Source organism: Myotis daubentonii, chromosome 16, assembly GCF_963259705.1.
Source record: "Myotis daubentonii chromosome 16, mMyoDau2.1, whole genome shotgun sequence".
Classification (NCBI taxonomy): domain Eukaryota; kingdom Metazoa; phylum Chordata; class Mammalia; order Chiroptera; family Vespertilionidae; genus Myotis; species Myotis daubentonii.
This window is the reverse complement of record NC_081855.1, coordinates 23,653,715-23,676,904: the sequence shown is the minus strand read 5'-3', so window position 1 is coordinate 23,676,904 and position 23,190 is coordinate 23,653,715. Positions and strand designations below refer to the sequence as shown.

Genomic DNA, 23,190 nt, shown 5'->3' with positions numbered 1-23,190 from the left:
AGGTATTTTAATGTATGGTAGGGAGAAGATAATTTGTACATCTTTCCTGTGATTTCACATGTCATACATGGGATAAGGCTGTGCTGTTAAGAAGCCAGTCAGAAAGAACAGTGTTAAGTAAATAATAGTGCAGGGGGCATGTGAGGGGGACACAACCGCAAAGGTGGGATACGAACAGCCGAGGTTTGGAAACATGGCTGGATCCCAGGGGCCTGCCAAAAGCTTCAGACACCTGGGAGCCCAGGATTTCGGGGATCCTCCCTTAGGAGAGTGGGCTGTGGGTTTCGTCTGTCCCCCGCAGTTGCCCCTGTCCTCTCTGCTCTTTATTCTGCTGAGGAATTTGCTGACAGACACCTGCCTGGTACCTAGCGCTGAGGAGAGGAGAGGGAGTGGTGGGTGTCCCTGCATCGGCTCAACCCAGAGAAGGGCTGGCCGGCTTGGGGTGGACGCGTGGCAGGGACCCCGCTCCTCAGCGCAGTGGTATCTGCTCTGAGCAGACCCCTCTGGGTGCTCCTTGCAAACTAGCGTGGTCCATGAGCGGAACTCTGCGGGTGTGGAGCCGCTTGGCCTACCGTTCTGACTCACAGGCAGCTCTGTCTTTCAGTCCTCATTGCTGTCTTGGAGGAGATCACAGCTCCTGGACAGACTGGCTTGGCTTGGCCTAGAACGAAACCTTCAGGGGCTGTTTTTAGTCCCTACTGTAGTGACGAGGCCAGCGTTGGCCAAGCCTTGCTGGTAGATACTGTCCCTGCCAGAGTGACTTGACCTCTTGATATGGGGCCCTCAGGCCGACAGACAGGAGACTGCAGATTGTGTAAATGCTGGCGACGAAGGAGCCCACCGGGGCGCGTTTCATAAGCTCCCCGTGGGAGGAAGTGGGGATGGTGTCACTGAGAGGGCAGCTTTCCTGTGCTGGGGGAACCTGAACTCTTTAGAGAACTCGCCTGAAGATGCTGGGCACATGGGCCCCTCCGGAGGGCTTTTTGGGACAGAAATGGTCTCCCTCACTTGTATTCCCAGTACCTGGCACCTCGTGGACGTGTGAATGAGTTCATGTTGAGCCCTGACATTTTGTGAGATAAGAACAGCCCACAGGGCCCTGGCTGGGTAGCTTAGTTGGTTAGAGTGTCATCTGATAAGCCAAGGTTGCCGGTTCGATTCCCGGTCAGGGACATACAAAAACCAAGCAATGAGCCCTGGCTGGGTGGCTCGGTTGATTGAAGCATTGTCCCATGCACCAAAGAAAGGTTGCACTTGGGTTTCCAGTTGGGGCTCATGCCTGGGTTAGGGGTTCAATTCCTGCTTGGGGAGCCTGCAGGGATGGGTGGGGGGCAGTTGATCGATGTTTCTCTCACTCAAAATCAGTAAAAACATATCCTCAGATTTACAAAAAAAAACAACCAATGAATGCGTAAGTGGAACAACAAATCGATGTTTCTCTCTCCCTCCTTTCCTTTCTCTCAAATCAATCAATTAAAAAAAAATTAAAATAAAAGAATAGCCCCACAAGGATTAGACAATTGTGAATTTCCAGATCACTCTAAACCAGGAACATGGGTCTGAGGAAAGCAAAGAAAAGATGACAGAAGTTTTTGGTGGTAACTGGATTTAATATCACATCACCTCCACCCTCATGCCAGCCCACACTTCAGAATGAATGTGGCCCAGAGTAGGGGTGCTTAGGGGTGACGCCTTAGTCCCTTTTGGGAAGCCCTTTCAAGATTGGACTCTGAGGTGGGGGTCTCTTAAGGAGTGGGTCTTGCTGAAGGGGCTGGCACAGGGGTCTGGCTCATGCCAGGGTGGGCGAAGGCTTGGCGGGGGCCGTGAATCACCAGGTCTTCGCTCTGGTCCTAGTCCAGTCAGCTCTACTGTTCAGCTCACCGTGTTCCCCACTCTCAGGCCCTCAGACAAGCCCTTGGTTGGCAGGAAATAGGAGGGGAACTGGGTGCAGCGGGAGAGTGCTGGCCGCCTGCACGGAGGGAGAGTTCCCAGGTGTCAGGCTGGGGCCCTGCTCCAAGCTCTGATCTTGCTCCTTGGAGGGAGTGCTGCCCAGTTGCCAGTGGACAGCTCCGGCCGCTGGCAGTTTCCACTCTGTGACTCGGGAGAATAATGATAGCACCTTCCAGGTTGTGGGACTTCAGTGAGTTAATCCACGGCAGGCACTCAGGACAGTGCCTGGTACTTGGGAAGGCATCAATACGTAACTACTGTCCTCCCCTAAAGCGTGGCGCCCATACGAGTTTCCCAATGTCACTGCAACAAATGACCACACAGTTCATGGCTTAAAACAGCACGTTTATTCACTCACACACGTCTGCAAGGGCCAGCCGGCCTGCATTCCTGGAGGCGCTGGTGGAGAGAATCCATGTCCGTGCGGGCCTTTTCCAGCGTCTAGGGCAGCGGTTCTCAACCTTCCTAATGCCGCGACCCTTTAATACCGTTCCTCACGTTGTGGGGACCCCCAACCATAACATTATTTTCGTTGCTACTTCATAACTGTAATTTTGCTACTGTTATGAATCGTCATGTAAATATCTGATATGCAGGATGTATTTTCATTGTTACAAATTGAACATAATTCAAGCATAGTGACGAATCACAAAAACAGTATGTAATTATCTATGTGTTTTCCGATGGTCTTAGGCAACCCCTGTGAAAGGGTCGTTCGACCCCAAAGGGGTTGCGACCCACAGGTTGAGAACCGCTGTTCTAGAGGCCTCCTGCATTCCCTGGCTCATGGGATGTCTTCGGAGCCAGCAGTGTGGCATCTTCCGGTCTTGCAGTCAGTCTGTCCCTCCCTCCCTGCCCTCTCCTGTGGTCATTGTTTCTCTGGCCCTCTTGCCTGCCTCCTACAGGACTCTTGTGATACATAAGGGTCCACCGAGGGTCCAGGATAACTCAACTGAAAATCCTTAACTTAATCATATCTGCCAAGTCCCTTTGGCCATATGAGATCGCATAGCCACAGGTTGGGGGGTTGGGGTGTGGGCCTCTTTGGCATGACATTGTTCTTCTATCACTGGGTCAGATACCATTCCAGAGATGGGGTGGGGTGGGGTGGGGTAGCAGCCTCCAGCTCAGACATGCTCATGGGCTTGTGAATGGAAGGCCAAGCATCGAGTCTCTCACCTGGGGAAAGCCGGCCGGTCAGCCAGTGTGTGAGCACACCAGGGCCGGGAAGGCAGCTGGGGGGAAGCCGCGCTTCTCCGGACTTGGGAAATTTCTGGTAGCTTCACATGCTCTCCCAGACTATGCTCAGGGCGTGCTGTTGAGGCCCCGAGAGGGATCTGCTTGAGATTCCAGGTGAGCATCTGATGCTTGAGAACCAGTGAGGACGTTATCCGAGCAGGGGAAGAGCACGGAATTCATTGTTCCGGGCCTGGGGTCAAATTCCATCCCGGCCACTTCTTGGCTCTGTGACCCTGGGTGAGTCCCTTCCCTCTTTTAAGTCTTGCTCATTTCTGTGTGTGTAATGAGGAAATATAGTACCCACCTCAAGGAGGCACTTGAAGGCCAAATGATGTCAGGTGCCCACATGTTAGGGGTGTCACGTGGCGCTGGGCTCCAGGGAGTGCACAGGCGTGTGATGCAGGTACCCCAGAGCCTACGGAGTCAACGGGCAGGTCATGAACCAGGGCACCCGTCAGGTTCGAGGGGCAGTGCCGCAGACTCCAACAAGAGACGCTGCAGGCCAGAGAGACTGCAGCTGTGCCTTCACGGGGAGGTGGGGTTCAGACACGAGAGGAGCCGGGGTGGGAGAAGGCATTGAGGCAGCGGGGGTGGCACCCTCAGAGGCTGGAACACCTCTGGCCTGTTGGGAAGACAGATCCGATGGCTGTGGGGAGATGGAAGGGTAGGGAGAGGCATAGGAGCCACTGAAGGTGTTTAAGTAAATAAGCTGGGGCCCATGTTACCATTTATATTTACTTGTTTTGTGTTGTTTTTAACGTCTTTTTCTCCCGCTAGATTATAAGCCACATGAGAGTAGGGATGACTGTGTGTTTGCTTCCTGTTCTATCTATGGGGTCTGGTGAGCATTCAGTAAATATTTGTTGACTGAATAACTTAACTGAATCCCCAGATAATTACGTTTTGCTGTATGGACTTAAGTCCTTGACAAACATCAGGTGGAAGGTGGCGTACTCAGAAGATTGATCAGTGCTGGTGTGTGGAGTGGAGGGAGGAGGGAGGGGCAGGGGTCAGTTAGACGAGGCGGCCTGCAGAGTAGGATGCTGAGGGCCTCGACCACAGCAGAAGGGACCACAGCAGAGGGGACGAGTGAAACCGAAGGGAAGAGTCTTGGTAAGAGATTAGCAAGATGGGCATTCAAAGCTAAATGAGGCGTGATCACCACCACAGGGGAGAGATGGAGCGGGGAGGAGGTCAGTGCCCTACAGAATGAGGCCCTCAGGAAATGACAGGAGGGGGTGCAAGGTTAAGATTGAGGGCCCCACAGCTAGTTACCCCCTTTCTTTTCTTTATTATTATATTAAATTTTTTAATCCTCACCCAATGATTTGCTTTCATTGATAGAGAGAGAGGGGGGAGGAAGGGAGAGAGAAGTAGAGAAACAATGATCGTTTGCCTCTCATACCCATCCTACCAACGGGGGTGGGGGTGGCGGGGGCGGGGGGTAAGGAGATGAAGGGGGAGGATGCTCCAACCAACCGAGCCACCCTGCCAGGGCCACAGCTAGCATCTTTTGTTGCGAATTTGAACGCCTGGGGACAGGAAGATAAAGTCAGAGGTGCAGCCAGAAGGCCACACAGCTGGGGTTCCCATGGCCACTTTCATCCCATTCTTTCCACCCCTCCTCTCAGTTTATAGGTCACTTCCTCTGGGAGCCTCCCCATGCCCCTTCTGTGCCCTTCCATGTGGCATGCCCTGCCTCAGCCGTGGTTCTGATTTCCCTTCTTAACTACCTCCCCCCATTAAACTGCCCCCACACACATGAGGCCAGGTCCTTTGTGGTCTCGCTCACTATTATGAGGTTGAATAGGTGGGTGGATGGATGGATGGATGGATGGGTCTCAAATAAGGAAATGTGGAAAAAGGATGAGAGAGAAACAAAGCCAGAAGCTAGCGTAGGAGCCCTAGCCAGTTTGGCTCAGTGGAAAGAGCATCGGCCTGCGGACCAAAGGGTCCCGGGTTTGATTCCAGTCAAGGGCACTTACCTTGGTTGCAGGCTCCTCCCCAGCCCGTGCAGGAGGCAACCAATCATGTGTTTCTCTCACATCGATATTTCTCTCTGTCTTTCCCTCTCTCTTCTCTCCCTAAAAAAAAAAAAAAAAAAAATCAATGGAAAAATATCCTCAGGTGAGGATTAACAAAACAAAACAAAACAGAAGCTAGTGTAGGAATAGGGTGTTTTCCCTTTATATGTTTGTAGTTGCCACATTCTCTAATAAGTATGTTTGGCATTTACCCCATCAAAAGTGTTAGTGAAAGAGGAGATAAAAGGAGGAAGACAGACCGCTCAGGCTTCTGGTTTGCCCTCATACAGGTGGAAGCAGGGAAAGGCCTGGAGATGAGGAAGCTGGTCCTCTCAGGGTTCCTGGCCAGCGAGGAGATCTACATCAACCAGCTGGAGGCCCTGCTGCTGGTGAGTACATTCTCTGCGCCTCCTGGAATGTCCCCCCGTTGGACAGTGTCATGCTCCTAAACTGCTGCTGGAGTCGGAAGGAAAGAGGACCTGAACTAGCAGTGGGGTCATTGCCAGCAAGGGCCTGTGCCTCGCAGCCCCCACCCTCCATTACCTGCCCAGGGGGAGGCGGGAGCAGAGGCACCACGAGGTTGGGGGTGGCAAAGGCCCCATCCCGCATGACCATGGCGCAGGCGGTACTAATGGATCTGCCCAGGGCGGGGTCTGCCACCACTTCCACACTGGACCCTGGGCGTTCTCCATCCGCCAACACGTTGAGACCTTTTTGTCAGTGCTGGTCCGGGTCCTCCCTCCTTCCTGCAAGAGTGAACCATTTGCGCCACCCAAGGCTCTCGGGCAGGAAATGTGAGGTGGGGGGCTCCCTGCTGTTTGGAGAGGCATTAGACCAACCCCGGCCCTTGGTGAAGGTGCCTGGTTTCCTCTCCAAGCCGGAGGCATCGTTGTGAGAATCCTATGAAAATGCTTTACTGATTTGAAATAGTGGGTGAAGCCAGAATACCGTGAAAATGTTTTCCAAAGGGAAAAGGACTACTCAGGTGTAAGGTGTTTCTGCCTTTGAAGACAGCACTTATTCGATGCACCTGAATTTGAACGTGAAGGGATTGTGGCACCTGAAGTTCTAGGTCCGTAGACACTCATTCTTACAGGAATTGTTAGATGCCCATGTTTGTACTTTTAAGATGTTGTCACCCAGTGTTCCAGGGGACGTGGCATCTATTGGCCAAGGGATAACGGCTGAAATGTGCAGACACTTCGTAACACACCGGACTGAGTGTGTGGTCATCCCACCGGGAGTTTATTGGAAGGCACAGTCATGCTTCCAAGTGAGGGACAGTACGGCAGATCAATGAGGACTCTGGTCTGGGGCGGGACTAGGGCAAGACTCGACCCTGCCATTAATGACAGGCTTATTGCACTGTTTTACAAACTGGGCGTCTTGACCATGAATGGGTTGAACCAGCATTTAAATGCAAATGAGAAAGAAAGTACCAGCATGTGTCACATAATAAGTACCGTATCATGAAACTGGTGGTGTGTTGTATGTATGTGTGTGTATATATGTACAGTATATACTGGTCCATATTATTCTTTACATGTGTTGTAGGGTTGGAAAACCACTGGCTTTGGGCAAGCCATGCATAACCTCCTGCAGCCTCAGTTTCCCCGTATGAGGATGAGAGTAATACCATTACCATCTCTCTCCTCCATGGGGGTGAGAGGACCAGGTGATCCTTTTTGGGACCTGGTACAGTGCCAGTGCTTAGGCGCTCAAATACACGGTGTCCCCCAAAAATGTATACACATGTCCAATGATTATAAAGTCAGTGTTTGTTAACACAGAGCTCATTTTCAAAATTTAAAAGAAGCTACAGAAATGAATAATTTTTTGTGTCAATGCCTGTTTTCAAACTGATGACCATCTGGTCCAGGCACTGTTGATAATACGAAGCAGTGAAATTCCAAACATCAAAAATCATTGTGTTAGGTGTTCGTGCACCCTCAATTCGTCGACTGTTGCCAGTTTTATACCATGAACTTTATCTTTTATGTATCCCCATAAAAAAAGGGGGGAGCCCTAGCTGGTTTGGCTCAGTGGATAGAGGTGTGTTTGGCCTGTGGACTAAAGGGTCCTGGGTTCGATTCCAGTCAAAGGCACATGCCTGGGTTGCAGGCTTGATCCCCAGCTGGGGGACTGCAGGAGGCAGCCAATCAATGATTCTCTCTCATCACTGATGTTTCTATCTCTCTTTCCCTCTCCCTTCCTCTCTGAAATCAATAAAGATATTTAAATATATATATAAGTATTTTAGGATAAATTTTCTTGGTTTAAAACTTAATCTGGCCAAAACCGGTTTGGCTCAGTGGATAGAGCGTCGGCCTGCGGACTGAGAGGTCCCGGGTTCAATTCCGGTCAAGGGCATGTACCTTGGTTGGAGGCACATCCCCAGTGGGAAGTGTGCAGGAGGCGGCTGGTCGGTGTTTCTCATCGATCGATGTTTCTAACTCTCTATCCCTCTCCCTTCCTCTCTGTAAAAAATCAATAATAATAAAAAAAAACTTAATCTGGCCGAAACTGGTTTGGCTCAGTGGATAGAGCGTCGGCCTGCGGACTGAAGGGTCCCAGGTTCGATTCCGGTCAAGGGCATGTACCTGGGTTGCGGGCACATCCCCAGTAGGAGATGTGCAGGAGGCGGCTGATCGATGTTTCTCTCTCATCGATGTTTCTAACTCTCTCTATCTCTCTCCCTTCCTCTCTGTAAAAAATCAATAAAATATATTAAGAAAAAACAAACAAACAACTTAATCTGGCTTCACCCATTATTTCAAATCAGTTAAACCTGGAAAGGAATGAAAATTAACTGAGTTGTCATTTGTTAATGTGTGTGTACATCTTGTTTGGACACACTGTATTATCCAAAGGAGGGAGAACAGGCAGGTGACCAGCCAGATATGTGTGAAATGCACTTTACAAACTATGAATAATGGTACCAAAATTCAGGGGCGTGGTTGTCATTACTAAAAGGATACATATTTGGAAGGACCCCAGTTTTCTTTTTGTTTTCTTTTTTTTAAAAAATGTTTATTGTTCAGATTATTACATTTGTTCCTCTTTTTTCCCCCCATAACTCCCCTCCTCCCAGTTCCCGCCCCACCCTCTGCCCTCACTCCCCACCCTCTGTCCTCATCCATAGGTGCACGATTTTTGTCCAGTCTCTTCCCGAATCTCCCACACCCCTTTCCCCCCCCAAGAATAGTCAGTGCATTCCCTTTCTATGTCCCTGATTCTATTATGATCACCAGATTATTTATTCGCTTGATTCTTAGATTCACTTGTTGATAGATGCATGTTTGTTGTTCATAATTTGTATCTTTACCTTTTTCTTCTTCTTCCTCTTCTTAAAGGATACCTTTCAGCATTTCATATAATGCTGGTTTGGTGGTGATGAACTCCTTTAGCTTTTTCTTATCCGTGAAGCTCTTTATCTGACCTTCAATTCTGAATGATAGCTTTGCTGGATAAAGTAGTCTTGGTTGTAGGTTCTTGGTATTCATCACTTTGAATATTTCTTGCCACTCCCTTCTGGCCTGCAAAGTTTCTGTTGAGAAATCAGCTGACAGTCGTATGGGTATTCCCTTGTAGGTAACTGAGTTTCTTTCTCTTGCTGCTTTTAAGATTCTCTCTTTGTCTTTTGCTCTTGGCATTTTAATTATGATGTGTCTTGGTGTGGTCCTCTTTGGATTCCTTTTGTTTGGGGTTCTCTGCGCTTCCTGGACCTGTAAGTCTATTTCTTTCACCAGGTGGGGGAAGTTTTCTGTCATTATTTTTCAAATAGGTTTTCAATATCTTGCTCTCTCTCATCTTCTGGCACCCCTATAATTCTGATGTTGGTATGCTTGAAGCTGTCCCAGAGGCTCCTTACACTATCTTAGTATTTTCAGATTCTTTTTTCATTTTGCTTTTCCGGTTGGGTGTTTTTTGCTTCTTCGCATTTCGAATTTTTGACTTGATTCTTGCGCTCCTCTGGTCTGCTGTTGGGTGTCTGTATAATATTCTTTATTTCAGTCAGTGTATGCTTAATTTCTAGTTGGTTCTTTATCACAACATCGAGGGTCTCATTAGATTTCTTGAGGATCTCACTACATTTATTGGCGGCTTCTAGACAGTTCTTAAGAGACCTTAAAAGTGTGGTTCTGAACTCAATATCCTCCATTGGCAGTTTTGTCCTGTTTCTTTGTCTCCGCATTTTTTATGCTTTCTTGGTGCACCCCCTAGTGGTCTTTGTGCGCAGTCTTGTTGTAGTTAAGCCTTGATTGTTGTCGGCAATACCGGGGGTGATTTGACCTCCAGGCTAACTGGCTATGAGAGTCCGCTGTGTCTGCAGTGGGAGAGCTTCTGTGCTGGATCTCTAGGGCGGTGCTAATCTAGCGTTTGCTTGAGGCTATCCCGCAAATGGTTCTGCGCCGTGCTTGGGCGGGGCGGGTCCCCGGGGATCTACAGGGCAAGCAGTTATGGCTGCTCTCAGTCCCGTCCCAGGGGCTCTGCCTCACAGAGTCCCAGCAACCGCTGCAAACCTCGGAGAGAAAGCTGCCTTCGAGTTCCGACCGAAGCCAGACAGTCCCGCTTCTCCCGTTTGAGTCTGGGTCCCTAGAGACTCGCCCGGATCTGGAGCTCAGAGTCTGAAACTCCCTCCCGATTGAAAACAACAACCGCGCCCTCCGCCGCCAGCCCGCTCACGCGCACTCCGCACCTGAGTATTTCACTTCAGCACTGCGCCTCCTCTGAGTCTGGGTATGATATTCTCTTTCCTCCTAGTTGTAGAATTTCCACTCAGCCAGCCTTCCTGTGGTTCTGGATGATGTCTGTTCCATCTTTTAGTTGTTTTTTGAAGTGGTTGTTCGAGGCAGCAATCTCCGGCGTTAACCTATGCCGCCATCTTTAGTTAAGCAACCCCAGTTTTCATTGGACTCCAGTTTAAAAAAAGGAAGAGGGGTCGGGCTCTCCATCCCCACTTGACCACTTACTAGCTCTAGGCCTTCTGCAGATTACTGAATGTTTACGCCTCAGTTTCTCCATCTGCAAGCTGGGTATACTAATATTAGTACAGTAGGTGCCTGTTATAATGTTGATGAGATGCCTAGAGACTTAACTCTTGTTTATGTCAATTAGCCGATGGTAAAATTAGTTCTGCTTAAAGCCACAGAACCTATTAAAGGCATTGAGGACTTAACTCTCAACTTGTGGGTCGCGACCCCTTTGGTGGTCGAACGACCCTTTCACGGGGGTCGCGTAAGACCATCCTGCATATCAGATATTTACATTACGATTCATAACAGTAGCAACATTACAATTATGAAGTAGCAACGAAAATAATTTTATGGTTGGGTCACAACATGAGGGACTGTATTTAAAGGGCCAGAAGGTTGAGAACCACTGACTTAACTGTTCAAGGGGTTGCTGTGAGGATTCTATGAGTTTGTAGGGGAAGCTCTTGGGAAAGAGCCCACGTATTAGCTGACACTCTTATTTCTCCAGTGCTGGGAGAGAGTGCAGGTTAGGGCCTGTTTGTCTCTGTCAACACAGCCTTTCCCTGAGGGGAGGGGAGGCCTGAGTTCTCGTTTCTTATCTGTCATTGGGCCTGACTTGAGTTTCCGTTTGTTGGCAAAGATAACAACAGATTTAGGGGCCAAGGCACTCCCCTCCCTGCCTCGCCTTCCTTACAGCTCCTGCCCCAAAGGCAAAAACTGAGGCTGAGACCCCTCCTCTCCCCCCAGTTTGCTCATCCTGGGCCCCTGATTGGTTCTTTTTTGAGCTGAGGCCAGGGAGGGCGGGATCAGCTAGGAGGCCTGTTGGAGGCTGGAGAGCTCCAGGAAGAGGGGGCAGGACCCTCCCCAGCCACAGCCTCAGATGAAATGCCTCCCAAATAAGGACTGGGCCCTCTTCCCCTCCTCCTTGAACTGGGACCCCTCCCCTCTCAGCTACCTGGTAGCTAAGCCCTTTGCTTTTTGGGGTGAGCTGACAAAGGGGCTCAGAGGAGAAGAAAATCTGTCCTCTCTGAGCTCCCCCCTCCCCCCACACCCAGATCTTCTCATCACCCCACCCCCATTCCCACAGCTCTTGGGGTGTGATTGTTCTCAGCTTAACGCTTCCTGATATGCCAGCTGTGAGGTGTGTGTACCTAAGTCTGTGTACACACACAGGGACACCCCACAGGAGCCTCTGTTCCTGCCCTCTGGGTTGCTGGCTGGTCATCTGGACCCTCCAGGTTCCTGGGGGGCTCAGATTACCAGTGGAGTGGGCCTGAGAGCCCGGGCTGAGGTGGGGGCGTGGGGGAAGGGTGACAAACCAAACTCGTGTTGTTCTGCATCTCCCTTCTTCTTCTTCTCCTTCTCCTTCCTCCTCCTCCTTCTCCTCCTTCCTCCTTCTCCTTCTCCTCCCTCCTCCCCCTTTTCCCTCCTCCTTCCTCCCTCCTCCCACTCTCTCCCCTGAGTAACGATCTGAGTTCTGCATCTGGCTGCACCCTCACCTACAGCATCCCCCACCCCAGGCCACAGCTGGCCCTCCTCCCTTAGACTGTCATTCTGGCAGTGGCTCTGTCGTTCCCAGGCCCGTGGGCTCAGGTTCCTTATCTGTGAACTAGGTTACTGATGCCCAACTGCCTGGGCCCCAGGGAGCAGGAGGCTGAGGTGAGGGTTGGTAAGCAGGCCTTGCCGGCAGCCTGCAGGCCTCCTGGGATAGGAGGTGGAGGAAGTGGGCCGACTTCTTTTCCTTGTTTCGAAAGGCAGGTGGCTGGAGGACAGGGCAGACAAATGGCAGTGCGAACCCCACAGGGAGTTTGAACTCCCAGCCTGTCTTCCGAGAAGCTGCTCATGGGCAATCGAGAGCCAGGGCTGGCTCTGAGGCCCCTCGGGGATCCTCCTGACGATTCCCTTTCTCCCCTGACAGCGTGGAGAGCCCCTGCCCCAGTCCCCTGCAGCAGGATTGCTAGCGGGGTAACTGGCAGGCGAGCTCTCTGGCACAGGAGCAGTGCTGGGTGGCCTGTGCCTGTCGCCCGAACCACTGAGACCTGTATTTGGGCATGCACCAGATGAACATGACTGCCGCCCTCGCCAGTTTGGCTCAGTGGATAGAGCGTTGGTCCGAGGACTGAAGGGTCCCGGGTTCGAGTCCAGTCAAGGGCATGTACCTAGGTTGTAGGCTCCATCTGGTCCCTCTCACATTGATGTTTCTCTCTCTCTCTCTCTCTCTCTCTCTCTCCCCCTCTCCCTCTCCCTTCTTCCTCTCGCTCTAAAAATCAGGGGGAAAATATCCCAGGAGAGGATTAAAAAATATAATAATAATAACTGCCTTCAAGGGTCTCTGGCCAGCCAGGAACACACACCCAGTGCTTCCCCCCTCCCCCCACCCCGAAATGAAATCAGGGCTAAGACCAAAGGTCCCCAGCCTTGTCCTGAGAGCCATCTATCTAATGCCCGTGTAGGCCTGTCCGTGTGACCGCTGCTGCTGAGCGCCCATTTCTTCCCCTTTTGTAGACGGAGTGGGAAGTTTAGGAGGAAGCAGAGCAGTTGTGTCTTGTCCCTGCGTGGGTGGCCCATGAGTGCTTCCCCAGCAGCTTCTGAGAAGGCCTGACTCCTGCGTCTTCCCAGGACGGTTCTCTCCCTATTCCTTCATCCCTCCTCGGTGGAGGTGGAGGTGACCATGGCAGGGACAGGGATGAGTGGTTCGGGGGCTCTGTGGTGACTTGGACCCTGCACTGGCCCCTGGGCAGAGGGAGTAAGGATAAATTACGACAGTGACCCTGCGAGCCCACTCTGTATCCTTCGTGGAGGGCTGGGAGCCATGAAGCTGAGGGTGGCCACAGCTTCATGGGGGGGGGGGAGGTTGGGAGAACAGTATTCCTTTTTTCCTGGCTCCTGGTTTCTTCTGTCTCCTTGTCCAGCATGCTTACCCAGGCCCCACCCCTCCACCTACTCAGATCTTCCCAACCTTCAAGGCCCGTTCCTGTCACCTCCTCCGTGAAGCCCTCCGAGTTGCACCAGCACAGCCTTGAGACCAAGTCGGTTGGTGTTTACAGTCCAAGTCATGGAATGCCTATCTTGCTTTTGTCCACTAAGATATTTCATTTGTGTTGGTCCAGCTTACCCAAATAGAGTATTCTCTAGAGCAAGGATCGTGAGTCATAAAAATAATCTCCTGGAAAGAAAATTGGACCCCATCACTCCCCTGCTTACACCCCTCCAGGGAAAGCCAGATTACTGCTTGGGCTTAAAAGCCGCATTCCTTCCCTGCATGATCTGGCCACGGCCCTCCCACTCCCCGCCAGCCCCGCTCTGGGTCCCTCTCCTCCCCCTGCCCACTGCGCACAGGCTCGCTGGCTGTATTCCAGCTCCTCTCTCACAAGCCCGTTCCTGCCTTGGGACTGGGCGTTGAGGCAGTCCGCCTGGGATACGGTCCCCTTTGCCCTTGCTTCCACATCAGGGTGAATGTTCCCTTCAGCACGTGCCTCAGGACCTCCCCTTCCTACTTCCCCCAGTGCGTGTATGTGTGATTATGTGTTTGGTAATTTCCTATGTCTTGTCTGTCCCCCCTACTAGATGGGAGGCTCCATGGGGCCAGGGATTTGTGAATCATGGGACACACCCCTTCAAACTCCCCACCCCAGTCTCGCCTCACATTGTTAGGCACTTGGTCCATTATTTGTGGGGTGAGTCGTAATTGTAGCAGCTAACTTTTGATTGCCTTCTATATGTACCAGGTACATACTCAATATTTTATATAAATAACTAGAGGCCCGGTGCATGAAATTCATGCACTGGGGGGTGGGGTGTCCCTCAGCCCAGCCTGCACCTTCTCCAATCTGGGACCCCTTGGGGGATGTTCGACTAAACCAGCAGTTGGACATCCCTCTCACAATCCAGGACTGCTGGCTCCCAACTGCTTGCCTGCCTGATCACCCCTTAACCACTCCCCTGCCAGTCCAATCGCCCCCAGCTGCCATCCCCTGCTGGCCCGGTTGCTCACAACTGCCCTCCCCCTGCAGGTCTGGTTTCCCCCCCCCCCCCAACTGTCTTCCCCTGCAGGCCTGGTCGCTCCCAATTGCCCTCCCCTGCTGGCCTGATCGCCCACAACTGCCCTCCCTTGCCGGCCATGTTGTGGCTATGGGCACCGCCATCTTTGAGGGCGTGGCAATCAATTAGCATATTCCCTCCTTATTGGCTGTGGGCGCCGCCATCTTTGAGGGTGGGGCAGTCAATTAGCATATTCCCTCTTTATGAGATAGGATAGCTTTTAATCTTCCCATCAGAGTTCTTGAGAAGGTAATATTATCCCAGTTTTACAAACGAGGGTGCTAAGGCCCAGAGAAGTGACTTGCTGACAGCGATTAAGTGGTAAAGTCGGGATTCAAACCCACACTGCCTGGCCTGTACCACACATGGGGAACCCCCCCCCCCGACTTCCCTAGCAAGGAGCTGGACATGAAGGGTTTGTTGGTTTCAGCGCTGAGAGGGTCAGAAGGAGGGCTTCTGCTTTTTCTTGCCTTTTTCATCATGTCTGGACTTTTTTAGAGCTGAGAGGATGAGGGAGCCAGAAGCTAGAGAACTGTCTGGGTGTTTGAGTAGATGGAACTTCCTCTTGTGGACAAACTTGGGTTCTGCCACCAGCAGATGGGAGGGTGGAATGAAGCTGGGCTGGAGTCTGGCTGCTGTGGCCAGCTCAGCTGGTGGTCACCTCTTAAAGACCATCTCTTAGGTCTCCCTCGGTGTGGGTGTTCCCTCCAGCCCAGCACTGAGTCGCCCATTTCTTGCCAGAAGGCTTCTCTTGTTGAGAAGCTCACACCTAACCCTGTGACACAGTGGGGAACTGCCCCGTAACTTCTTGCTGTTCCTGGGTCTCCAGAGCGACCCAGACTAAGTCAAGGGCCTCTTTGCACACATCAGCGTGTCTGCTCCGGCTTCTCTCTCCCAGGGAAACGTGCCCGCCCCTCCCATGCCTTCTCTTTGTGGCGGGTTCTCAGACGCTATCTCCTGGAGGGCCTTTGGAGTGCAGTCTGGGCGTCTTGGAGGGCTTTGGGCTGAAGGAAGGTCAACCAAAGAGGAGCTCTTTATCCTTCAGGATCAATTGTTTGGTTTCAGCTTGAATTTTAAGTGTTTTTTAAGACTATGTTTGTACTAGGGGCCCAGTGCATGAATTTGTGCACAGGTGAGGTCTGGCTGGCCCACCCCGATGGGGGCCGATTGGGGCCGAGCCTGTGGTGGGGGAGAGGTAGAGGGGAGGAGGGGGTGCGGGAGGTTGACCAGCCGGCCCTGCCCCCAGTTGTGTGTGTGTGTGGGGGGGGGCAATCGGGGGCAGGGCCAGCCAGGAGGAGGGGCCGTGGGCGGTTAGCCGGCCGGCCCCGCCCCTGGTTGGGCTGGTTGGCAGGCTGCAGTGGGCATCATAGCGACCAGTCATTCCGGTCATTCCGGCGTTCTGGATGCTGGCTTTTTATATATATAGATTGATTTCAGAGAGGAAGGGAGAGGAAGAGAGAGAGATAGAAACATCAATAATGAGAGAGAATCATTGATTGGCTGCCTCCTGCATGCCCCACACCAGGGATCGAGCTTGCAACCTGGGCATATGTCCTGACCGGGAATCAAACTGTGATCTCCTGGTTCACAGGTCAGTGCTCAACCACTGAGCCATGCTGGCCAGTCTATAAATTTTAATACCTTTTTATCCTAATTATAACATTAATGCTTACTCATTGAAGGTGATTTAGAAAATCATACTGAAGAAAATACACACAAGCCCCGTTATCCCACAGTGCTCCTGTTGGGCATGAAGATGATGGATGGCTTCAGCTCCCAGCCGGTGCCGGGGGGCGGCCCTGAGTTATTGCCTGTCATCTCTCCCTCACCACCTTCAGGCCGTGGAGCATCTTGGTGTGGGCAGCAGAGAGGACAGACAGGTTTCATCTTACATGTCAACCTGGGCATTGAGAAAGAGTCTGAGACTACAGCCAGGCTCAGTGAGAAAGACCATTGTGACCACTCAGTGTCTGCCACAGGTACAGGGAGCAGGGCGGTGGCCTGTGTGCCACCTGTTTGCTGTCTCTAGACTCAGTGATGGGAGCTTGAAATATCAGTACAGCCGAGACTGGTCCTGGGTCTCTTCAAGACTCCACTCCCAAATCCTAGGATCATGTTTTCTTTCTCGGTCCCTTCCACTCAAGTGCGACAAGAGCTTATGACTGAGCAGAAGGCCATTGTGGAAAGAAGACGTGGATCCTATGAAACCGAAGAGCGAGCCTAATACAGGCTGGAGGCGGGGGGCTCTCCAGGGCATGAGGGGTGGAGGCAATGTGTCCTGGTGCCCCCCCTTGGGCCTGGCAGGGCTGCTGGGCCAGGCAGGCTCTGGCTGTCAGGGTCCCTCTCCTTGCAGTTGCACATGCTGGGGCCTGTGACAGCAGCTGCATCCCACGAACCACACAGGTGCCCTGCCGTCCGTGGCCTTTTCTAGGCCAGCGGACGCCAACCGGTGGTCCACGGACCACTGGTGGTCCATGAGGTCCGAAAGGTTGGCGACCGCTGGTCTAGGCAGAACTTGGACATAATGGGGGGGGGGTGGTAATGGGTCCCCTGGGCCTGCTGACACTCTGGCTTATCCGCTCTTTTTCCCTCCTCTCTCCCAGCCCATGAAGCCCCTGAAGGCCACAGCCACCACCTCGCAGCCCGTGCTCACCATCCAGCAGATCGAGACCATCTTCTACAAGATCCAGGACATCTACGAGATCCACAAAGAGTTCTACGACAACCTCTGCCCCAAGGTGCAGCAGTGGGACAGCCAGGTCACCATGGGCCACCTCTTCCAGAAGCTGGTGAGCGTCCCGTGGACAGAGGGTCCTTCCCCAGGGCCTCGGTGGAGCTGCTGGTGTGAGTGCGGCCCGTCAGCCCCGCCCTCCTGGTCTCCTCGAAGCTTCCCGAGTCCTGGAGGGAAGCCTGGGCCTCTGCTTCATGGGGAACCTGGGTGGGCCCAGTGCCTCGACTCCCGGCCTCCCCCCGTGACGTTTAGAATGTTCTAGGGATGCTGGAGACGGGCCGTGTGCATCCGTGCTCCTGGCAGGGACTGTTTCTCTCCCCTGCTGAGGTTCAGGTCTGCTATCCCTCAGCTGACAAAGGGGCACGTGCCTGGTGGATGGGCAGGGACTGCTCACCTGAGACCTCCCGCACTTGCCGCCCTTCAGCGCCTGCTCTGAGGACCCTGGAAAGCACTGAGAGCCCAGCCCGCCCAGCGTCGCAGGGGCGGGAAGAGGCTGAGGGGGTAGCATTAGTGTTGGGAAAGGCTGGCCGAGGCCTTCTAGTTCCCAGAGCGTCTGCAACACCTTCAGTCCCCGCTCTGTGTCTGTGTCTGCCTGTGTCCCCTGGAGGACCCTCGGGTCGGAACCACGGGTCCCCCACCTGGCTCTCTCCTGGGTTCATCCCCCATAACTTCTGCCAGCCCAGCGGGAAGGAAGGGAGTCAGTGGCCGTTGTTCTCAGGTGTGAATGGTGGGGGGTGGGAAGCAGCGCTTCTCTTCTGCCCCCACCCCCACCCCCGTGATGGTGGGACTGGTTGAGTGGACAGGCCTCTTTCTTTCACTGGAGAAAACTCTTACTTGACTACTCCCAGGGCTTTAAGCTCAGCATGTTCAAAACTGAACTCCTTGTCTCTGAAGTTCTTTGCTGTTCTTCCTGCCTCGTCTCGGTGGGTGCTGCCACCATCCCATCCTCCATCCACCCGTGACTCCCTTAGACTCCCCACTTGGCACTTGCCCTCCCCCCGCCTCCTCCTCCCTCACTCTTACACAGTCCTCTTCTTTTTTATTTTTAAATCTTTATTGTTGAAAGTATTACATATGTCCTCTTTTTCCCCCATCAACCCCCTCCAGCCCACCCCCACCCCCCGCCCTCCTACCCCACTGTGTGTCCATGGGTTACGCATAAACGTATACAAGGTCTTTGGTTGATTACCACCCACCCACCCTCCCTCCCCCGCCTTCCCTCCGAGATTCCGCACTCTGTTCCATGCTCCCATGTCTCTGGATCCACTCCGTTCATCAGTTTATTTTGTTACTTAGATTCCACATATGAGTGCAATCATGTGATACTTATCTTTCTCTGACTGACTTATTTCACGTAGCGTGATACTCTCCCTCCATGCTGTCTCAAAGGGTAAGAGATTCTTCTTTTTTACTGCTGCAAAGTATTCCATCGTGTAAATGTACCACAGCTTTTTTATCCATTCATCTATGGACGGGCACTTGGGCTGTTTCCGGATCTTAGCTATTGTAAATTGTGCTGCTATGAACATAGGGGTGCATACATTATTTTTCATTGGTGTTTCAGGTTTCTTAGGATCTGTTCCTAGAAGTGGGATCACTGGGTCAAATGGCAGTTTCGTATTTAATTTTTTGAGGAAACTCCATACGGTTTTCCATAATGGCTGCACCAGTCTGCATTCCCACCAGCAGTGCACTGGGGTTCCCTTTTCTCCACATCCTTGCCAGCCACAGTCCACTTCTTTCATGCTCATGGCCACCTGCTTTTCTCCACCAGCTCTGGGGCCCTCACCTGGACCACAGCTGTAGCCTCAGGAGTGGGTCCTGCCTCCAGGCCCACCTCCCCATCCACCTCCCACATCTACCTAACAGGAGAGTTATTGAGAGTCATCAAAACTCCTGGCCAGGCCTGCCCTGCTTAAACCCCTTCCGTGGTTACCCTTGCCCACTGGATAAAGACTGGGCGCTGAGAAATGGTTAGGAGACCCTTCAAATGCCACCCTCTGTCCACACGAGGCTTCTGGCTGCAGCCGCTCCCCCCTTCCCCCGCCCCCTGTGCCCCTGACACCGAACTTTCTCAGTTCACACTGCAGGCACTCTTGACCGCTCTCTACTTGTGGCTCTAGCTGCCTGGAATGTCCTTCCCTCTCTGGTCTGGCTTCTTCCCGTCAGTTCCCAGCTTAGAGGTGACCTCCTTGGAGAAGCCCTCCCCACATGCAGCCCCTGTGGTATCCCCTCGGTGAGCACTGTAACTGCCTGTCTCCCCAAAACCATAAGCTCATTAGACCCCCAGAACCAGCCCAGTGCTGAATGAATGAGTGAATGAGTGAGTGAGTGAGTGAGTACACTGGGACTACGGAGAATGTGGAAGGGATTGAGGGAGACGGCACAGGGTGTGAGGTCTGTCTTGAGAGACCAGCAGTGCTATAGGGACAAGCACAGCTTCTAGAGCAGCGGTTCTCAACCTGTGGCTCGCGACCCCTTTAGAGGTCGAACGACCCTTTCACAGGGGTCGCTTAAGACCATCAGAAAACACATATATAATTACATATTTTTTTTGTGATTAGTCACTATGCTTTAATTATGTTCAATTTGTAACAATGAAAATACATCCTGCATATCAGATATTTACATGACGATTCATAACAGTAGCAAAATTACAGTTATGAAGTAGCAACGAAAATAATCTTATGGTTGGGGGTCACCACAACATGAGGAACTGCATTAAAGGGTCGCGGCATGAGGAAGGTTGAGAACCACTGTTCTAGAGGAAGGTCACAGCTGGGTTTGCATCTGGGTTCTGCCACAGATTGAACCTGTAACATTAGGCAACTTACCCAGCCTCTCTGTGACTTGGATTCCTCATCTGTAAAAATGAGGACAGTAAAAGTATTCATCTCATTGGACTCTTGGGAGGAATACCTGGAAAGTGCTGGGAACAGCGCCTGGAACATAGTCCGTTAGTAAATACTCAGTAGTTAGCCATTATCATGACTGTCGTCATTATTATCACTATTATTATTAATATTAGAAAGAAGCCCCTTAGAAGGTGTTGTTGCAAGAGAATTCCACGCTTCTGGTTCTGGCAGCCTAGAGTACTCCCCAGCTCAGGGATGGCGAACGCCCAGTCATCACTCCGGCCTGGTCCCAGGAGCCTGAGCGGACTGGTGTGGGGCAGCCTCTCTTTCGACCTCAGGAGGCAGAAGAGACCAAATGAGAGGTGGGAGGTGCACACCCGGGAGTAGAGTGGAAGGGCTGTCTCTGTTTGGTCACTGGGACCCTGCTGTCACCAGGGACTCCCTTCTGGTCCCAGCTCCACGGGCCTGGTCATGAGTGTGCTCCCCAGCCTCCCTCCCCAGCATCGCAAACACATCTGAACCCCCTGGGCTGCAAGCTGGGGAGGGCCGGGTGGGGCCGGGGCAGGCCAGGCTTCTGGAGGCAGTTGCTTTTCCGCGCTGGTCTCCAGGTACTTGATTACCCATCGTGGAGAGAAGGGAATTAGCGTCTCTGCTGTTTGTTTTATGAGATCACCCCAGTGCCCAGCTGCTGTTTCCAAGCAACATCTACTTCCCGGCCAACTGTGCTGGCAGGCGGGCCTTGGGGCCTGTAGGGGAGGGTGTCCCACGGAGGTGACGGTGCCTGGGATGGCCGGTGACCCTGCATTCAGGCCTCTGCCCGGGCTCCTGTTTCTGACTCGCCTCCTGCTCCTCCCAGAGGCGGTGGGATGGGAGGGTGGTGTTGCAACCTGGGCACCAGCCTTTCTTCTCCTGGGAAAGGGGAGAGGACAATGCACATCGGGAAGAGGAATAGCAATGATTTTTACTTTGGTGTAGGAAGCGACTGTCTAGCACATTCCCGTAGCTTGAGACACCAGTGGGCCAGCACTTCCCCTGGAAAAGGAAATGAACTCCATCCCTTCCTGCCTCTCCCCACGATGATTTTTTTTTTTTTTTTAAGTCTGGCCTGTCTGGGGCTGAGACCTGCATGGCTCTGATCTTGTCTTCTCTATAAGCCTCCCGGTTCTCACTTTCCCCTCTGGCTTTCCTGGGCCCCACCGCCAGCTTGCTCGTGCTCTGTCTCTGCCCAGGCTGCTCCAGGCCCCTGGCCTCACCTCTTTGGGTCCTTGAGGAGTGCACAGATTCTGCAAAAAAAAAAAACACAGAGTGGTCCCGGGTAGGGCTTAGGGCATGCACTTTTCCCCAGCACTTGGGTGGGAGCCCTGAGGAAGCCCCACAGAAGCGGAGCCTGCTTGCTGTATCACTGAAAAAAATTTAAACCAGAAAGTCTGGAGAATAATGTAGCTAACAACTGTATGCTCCCCTACCAGAATTAACAGGTGTTAAGCTCTGGAGATATATGGCAGAACTTTTTTTTTTTTTTTAATCCTCACTGGAGGATATATTTTTTAAAATTAACTTTTAGAGAGAGAGGAATGGGGAGAGAGAGAGAGAGAGAGAGAGAGAAACATTGATGTGAGAGAAACATTGTTCATTTGTCTCCCATACGTGCCCTGACCAGAAATTGAACCCACAATCCTTTGGTGTATGGGACAATGTTCCAACAACTGAGCCACCCGCCGGGGCTATGGCAGAACTTTTTAAGTAAAAAAATAGAGCAAGGAAAGTAAAAAAGCATCACAGATGAAGATGCAGGCAGTCTCCCTTCCCCTTTCCTCTTGTCCTTCCCTTCCACCTAGAGCAGCTGCTGGCAGGCATTTGATGGGTAGCCTTCTGGGCTACAGTTTGTGTTTTTACTACATATCTGTATCTTTTTATGGCATGGCACATACTTTTTAAATAATTTCTATATTGTGCAATTCAGTCAGCATTTGTTTTGAAACTTATCAGTACTGCTCCTCCCGTAGGCAGTGGGATGGAAGGGCTGGGTTCCAGCCTGGGCACCCAGCCTTTATCCTTCCCGTGGGAGAAGGGACGGGAAGATGCCTTAGGACCCTTGCCTGGCGCTGATTTACACCCCACAAGCAGTCTGTAAAAGCTCCTATTTCCCCACATTCTTGCCAGCCCTTGATACCATTAAATGTTTAAATTTTGGCCAGATGGGTGGGTGTAAAATGGTATTTTATTGTAGTTTTAACTCTCGTGTCCACCCTTTGCTCCCTTAAGAGGAAGTGCGCACGCACAGCGCAGAGAACGCTTTCCGTAAATATTTCAGGGATTGAGTGGCTGTGCCTCGGTTTCCCCTTTTGCAGAAAGGGATGATGGCATCTGTTCTACCTCCCGGAGGAGGCGAGGCTCTGTGTGGTCACGAGTCATGCAAAGCTCTGCGTTAGGTTCAGTGTGACACCCGTGCACGTGTGTAGGGAGGCAGGGCCCCTGGCTCCTCAGAGGCTGAGGGCAATGGGGACAGGGACCTAGAGGCTGAGGGAAGTGGGGACTGTGCCTTTAAATGCAGTCCCTCACTCTTAGCATGGGGAGCGGAACCCTGAGCAGGCCATACCCACACGTGCCCACCCCACTCCTCCCCTGCCTCTCCCTGCTCCTGCTAATTCCAGGATGTGAAAGAGGCGTGAGGCATCAAGGGGCTTCAAACCCTGAGAGACCTTGATGATGCTAAATAAAGCCAAATGCTGCCGATGAATTGGATTTCGAGCGTGCCAACAAAGACCCTATCCTGCTCCCCCTAATCCCCAGCACCCCCTTGTTAACCTTATTGGCTGAGCTAGTTTCCATGGAAACTGTCAAGTTCAGAGGGATACTGGAGTATATGCATCCCGCCTTCCCCCTCTGTCCCCAGCCAGCCCCTTGGAGCCGAGTTAGAAGTTTGAGCGCTGAGGGAGCTCCAGGTGCTCTGGTTAAGCTCTCATCCATTCATTAATCCTCTCTCCCCACCCCGCTCCTGCCCTCCTCTCTCCCCCACAGGCCAGCCAGCTTGGCGTGTACAAAGCGTTTGTGGATAACTATAAAGTCGCTCTGGAGACCGCGGAGAAGTGCAGCCAGTCCAACAACCAGTTCCAGAAGATCTCCGAGGTGGGCAGCTCCCTGCACGGTCACCCCCTGACTCAGGGCCTTGGGGCTGCTCAGGGCCTTCCAGCCTCTGGGCCTCTCCTTTCCTGCTTTCCGGTCAGGCTGGGCCAGCGGTCGGCAAACTCATTGGTCAACAGAGCCAAATACCAACAGCACAACGATTGACATTTCTTTTGAGAGCCAAGTTTTTTTAAACTTAAACTATATAGTAGGTACATTGTTATGAACTTAATTAGGGTGCCCCTAAG

The 23,190-nt window shown here is 52.3% G+C and overlaps 1 protein-coding gene across 4 annotated transcripts in view; it reads left to right on the top strand.

Annotated features, from left to right (window-relative positions):
* The window catches only part of ABR (ABR activator of RhoGEF and GTPase), a 185,973-nt gene that overhangs the window by 102,007 nt on the left and 60,776 nt on the right, over positions 1-23,190 (top strand). For all 4 annotated transcript variants that reach the window (XM_059669224.1, XM_059669225.1, XM_059669226.1 and 1 more), the window contains 3 exons: positions 5,504-5,602; positions 16,834-17,019; positions 22,838-22,945. In XM_059669224.1, the coding sequence (XP_059525207.1) occupies positions 5,504-5,602; positions 16,834-17,019; positions 22,838-22,945 (393 nt within the window). The remainder of the gene's footprint in view (positions 1-5,503; positions 5,603-16,833; positions 17,020-22,837; positions 22,946-23,190) is intronic.